Source organism: Mandrillus leucophaeus, unplaced genomic scaffold (assembly GCF_000951045.1).
Source record: "Mandrillus leucophaeus isolate KB7577 unplaced genomic scaffold, Mleu.le_1.0 Scaffold838, whole genome shotgun sequence".
Taxonomy (NCBI): Eukaryota; Metazoa; Chordata; class Mammalia; order Primates; family Cercopithecidae; genus Mandrillus; species Mandrillus leucophaeus.
In genome coordinates, this window is record NW_012109119.1 from 604,749 (window position 1) to 609,719 (window position 4,971).

At 39.4% G+C, this 4,971-nt stretch overlaps 1 protein-coding gene across 1 annotated transcript; it reads left to right on the forward strand.

Moving 5' to 3' along the window:
* Positions 1-1,292: 1,292 nt before the first annotated feature.
* On the forward strand, positions 1,293-3,307 carry LOC105530669 (eukaryotic translation initiation factor 2 subunit 3-like). Its single transcript, XM_011968307.1, is given in 2 exon segments — positions 1,293-1,675; positions 1,678-3,307. Coding segments are annotated over 2 exon segments (1,410 nt in total). The 5' UTR covers positions 1,293-1,302; the 3' UTR covers positions 2,715-3,307.
* Positions 3,308-4,971: the final 1,664 nt, after the last annotated feature.

Sequence of the window (4,971 nt, forward strand, 5' to 3'; positions counted from 1 at the left end):
AAGATATAACCTGATTTGTTTTGAAAATGTTAGTCTGCCTACTGTAAGGTAAAATGACTATAAAGATTCAATAGTGGGGTCTGGCACGATGGCTAATGCCTGAAATCCCAGTACTTTAGGATGCTGAGGCAGGCAGATCACTTGAGGTCAGGAGTTCAAGACCAGCCTGGCCAACACAGTGAAACCCCGTCTCTACCAAAAATACAGAAATTAGCTGAGCGTGGTGGTGCACACCTGTAGTCCCAGCTACTCGGGGGCTGAGGCAGGAGAATCGCTCTTGAACTTGGGAGGTGGAGGTTGCAGTGAGCCAAGATCCCACCACTGCACTCCAGCCTGGGCAACAGAGTGAGACTCCATCTCAACAAAAATAAGTAAAATAAAATAAAATAAAATAAAATAAAAAGGATTCAATAGTGGAACCACAGTTTTGATGACTACCAAAGACCATTACATAATTTTCAAGTCTCACATTGAAACTGGATATGAGAATTTTGGAATTTAGAAGGCATCTTATAGCTCCTTTGAGGGACACCTAAAGAAAGCTTTAGGCTTCCAAATTATGAAAGACTGACTTGGTGGAATATTTGAAGGTTAAAATTTGTTTCTTATTAACTCATGTAGTTCACTCAGGACTAAAAATTATTTACGCCAACTGTATGCGAAGGCAGCCATATGCTAAGCACTGAACCCTTTGTGTTCTAAGAAGGTATCTTAGAATTTGCATATACAGTAAAGGACATCAGTCAGCGATTGTTCCCATGGTATTCATTTTTAAAAAGAATGTGTTGTGTTTGTTTGTTGACCAGCAATGATGCCTCTTATTTCCAGTACTTATTTGAAACTGTTTTATTCTGCAGTCTAATTAAGATCATGCTTAAACTAACTTGAACAGGTTTTTGTTTCTGTATGCTCTATCATTGTTGCCAAAATGTGTTCTTCATGACATTATTGCTAATAGATGCTCTATGAAAATAAAAACTGCTTCTGTAATTAAATAACCTTTAGGAATACATGTCTTCTCTCAACAAATTAAGAATGCATATTAGAAAATACAAAGTTCTAAGATGTTCCACAGTTAGGAAATTTTGTTTTTATATGTGCTGAATCTTCCATTTACCAATCTAGACTACATAATTTTCACTTATATTAACATCTCAAAGAATTAGTGCTCTACAAAACAGCTTTCAAAAATGTTATTCTAGGTTGTTCAGTTAGTCATGTTGTTTCCAGACGCTTTCCCTCGTTCCATTCCTTGTGTCCTGAAGTATTGTTTTAAAACCCACAAGGGGCTCTTTTGGCAACATGGCGGGCGGAGAAGCTGGAGTGACTCTGGGGCAGCCGCATCTTTCGCGTCAGGATCTCACCACGTTGGATGTTACCAAGTTGATGCCACTTTCACACGAAGTTATCAGCAGACAAGCCACAATTAATATAGGTACAATTGGTCATGTAGCTCATGGGAAATCCACAGTCGTCAAAGCTATTTCTGGAGTTCACACCGTCAGGTTCAAAAATGAACTAGAAAGAAATATTACAATCAAGCTTGGATATGCTAATGCTAAGATTTATAAACTTGATGACCCAAGTTGCCTTCGGCCAGAATGTTATAGATCTTGTGGGAGCAGTACACCTGATGAGTTTCCTGCAGACATTGCAGGGACCAAAGGGAACTTCAAATTAGACATGTTTCCTTTGTTAAGCCTGGCCACGATATTTCGATGGCTACTATGCTGAATGGTGCAGCAGTGATGGATGCAGCTCTTCTGTTGATAGCTGGTAATGAATCTTGTCCTCAGCCTCAGACGTCTGAACACCTGGCTGCTATAGAGATCATGAAACTGAAGCATATTTTGATTCTACAAAGTAAAATTGATTTGGTAAAAGAAAGTCAGGCTAAAGAACAATACGAGCAGATCCTTGCATTTGTCCAAGCTACAGTAGCAGAGGGCGCTCCCATTATTTCAATTTCGGCTCAGTTGAAATACAATATTGAAGTTGTTTGTGAGTACATAGTAAAGAAAATTCCAGTACCCCCAAGAGAGTTTAGTTCAGAGCCCCGGCTTATTGTTATTAGATCTTTTGATGTCAACAAACCTGGCTGTGAAGTTGATGACCTTAAGGGAGGTGTAGCTGGTGGTAGTATCCTAAAAGGAGTATTAAAGGTGGGCCAGGAGATAGAAGTAAGACCTGGTATTGTTTCCAAAGATAGTGAAGGAAAACTCATGTGTAAACCAATCTTTTCCAAAATTGTATCACTTTTTGCAGAGCATAATGATCTGCAATATGCTGCTGCAGGCGGTTTTATTGGAGTTGGAACAAAAATTGACCCCACTTTGTGCCAGGCTGACAGAATGGTGGGGCAAGTACTTGGTGCAGTCGGAGCTTTACCTGAGATATTCACAGAATTGGAAATTTCCTATTTCCTGCTTTGACGGCTTCTAGGTGTACACACTGAAGGAGACAAGAAAGCAGCAAAGGTTCAAAAGCTGTCTAAGAATGAAGTGCTTATGGTGAACATAGTATCCCTGTCAACAGGAGGGAGAGTTAGTGCTGTCAAGGCCGATTTGGGTAAAATTGTTTTGACCAATCCAGTGTGCACAGAGGTAGGAGAAAAAATTGCCCTTAGCCAAAGAGTTGAAAAACACTGGCGTTTAATTGGTTGGGGTCAGATAAGAAGAGGAGTGACAATCAAGCCAACAGTAGATTGTGACTGAAGAATACCGGTTAAATAATACATTCGGATGGAGTTGGAAGTTGGAATTCCTCTTAACAACCAAGGGGTTTATTTTCAAAGCAATATTGGGGAATTGATTTCACAGTTCGTTACCTTAGTAGGTAACTGTAAGGTTATTCTCTTTTTTTTTTGGTTATGAAAACTTAGGGACTACAATTAATATAAAAATTGGCATAATGTTGGATTGAATCTACATTTTGGCAGAAGTGAAGCATTCCCACATAATGTCAAAGTTATACATCATGCAGTTTTGGTTTTTTTGTTTGTTTCATTTTCTTTTGTTTTTGAGTCTGGCTCTGTCGCCCAGGCTGGAGTGCAGTGGCGTGATCCCCAACCTCTGCCTCCCGGGTTCAAGCGATTCTCCTGCCTCAGCCTCCCGAGTAGCTGAGATTACAGGTTTGCGCCACCACACCTAGCTAATTTTTGTATTACTAGTAGAGACTGGGTTTCAGTATGTTGGCCAGGCTGGTCTCTCCTGACCTCAGGGTGATCAGTCCACCTCAGCCTCACAAAGTGCTGGGATTACAGGCATGAGCCACCTTGCCCAGCCCATATCATACAGTTTGAAACTTTGCCACAACCAGCCTTTGCTGTAGCACACACATATATCACTGAACCTGCTTGAAATAAAGTTTTTTTTCTTTTTTCATGATTCATCTTTGAGTACCTCCAGGCTGAAGGACTGTTGTACCAGTTAAAACTTAAAGGCACAAATTCTCCTTGAAGACCTTCTCCCTTTTCTTTGGCCCCATATTTTATGTTGCTTTATCTTTGAAATTTTGCATGAAAAGAAAATTAATGGGTTCAAATGAAATTGTCCTTTGAAGCATGATTACTTGTTCCCATGGACAGATATTTTTCTCCCCTTGCTCTTCCTGGCTTGAAACACGGGAAACCAGAGTCAGAAGTTATCTCCCTCTCCCTGTGATGCCTTGAGATTTTTTTTCTGCATTGTTTTATGCCTGAAATCCAATAGTCTTCCTCCATTGGAAAATACTGTTATACCAAATAATTCTAGATGAGTAACAAAGATCTTTCTAGGCCTTCATTTTATGGTTTTTCTTAACTGTTAAGATTGTGACACAGATTATATTACTAATTTTTGGATGTTTCGAAAGGTCAAGAAGTAAAAGATGTTAGAAAGCAGCGAGTGAGTCCTTTTGATTTTTAACTTATTCCCCATGTCCCTATACTTCGTGTACTTTTCCTTTTTTTTTTTTTTTTTGAGACAGAGGCTCACTCTGTCACCTAGGCTAGAGTACAATGGCACGATCTTTGCTCACTGCAGCCTCTGCCTCCCTGGTTCAAGTGATTCTCGTGCTTCAGCCTCCCATGTAGCTGAGATTACAGGCACGTGTCACCATACGCGGCTAATTTTTGTGTTTTTGGTAGAGATGGGGTTTCACCATGTTGCCAAGGCTGGTCTTGAACTCCTGACCTCAGGTGATCTGTCCGCCTCTGCCTTCCAAAATGCTGGGATTACAGGCGTGAGCCACTGTGCCCGGCTTATTTTTCTTTATGTTTTTGCTTCATAAGAGGTTCTGTTGAGCAGTGATTTACAACTCACTGACAATAGAATTGCTGGGGAAGCTTTTTTTAAAAAAAAAAAAAAATGTCCCACAGAGATTCTGATTTTAATTGTTCTGATTTAATTGGGATGGTTTTGCTAGACCTGGTATTCTTAGCTAACAGGTTTTTTTTCTTTTATTACTTTGAATATATTATGCTACTCCCTTCTGATATGAAAGGTTTCTGCTGAGAAATCCACTGATAATGTTATGGCAGTTCCCTTATATATGATGAATTGCTTTTCTCTTGCTGCTTTCAAGATTCTGTCTTTGATTTTAAAAAGTTTGATTATAATGAATGTTGGTGGGGTTCTTTTTTGGTTTTATCCTAGTTGGAGTCTTTTGAGCTTGTCAAGTTTGTATATCCATTTATTTCTTTAAATTTAGAAAGTTTTCTGCCATTATATCCTTGCTCTTTTTTCCTTCTTAAATTCTATAATGTGAATATTGGTCACTTGATAGCATCCTATATTAGGCCATTCTCACATTTCTATAAAAATATCTGACACTAGGTAATTTATGAAGAAAAAAGGTTTAATCAGCTGATGGTTTGGCAGGCTGTACAGAAAGTACGGTGGCATCTGCTTCTGGGGAAGCCTCAGAAAACTTACAATTATGGCAGAAGACAAAGCGGGAACAGACATCTTACATGAAAGGAACAGGACCAAG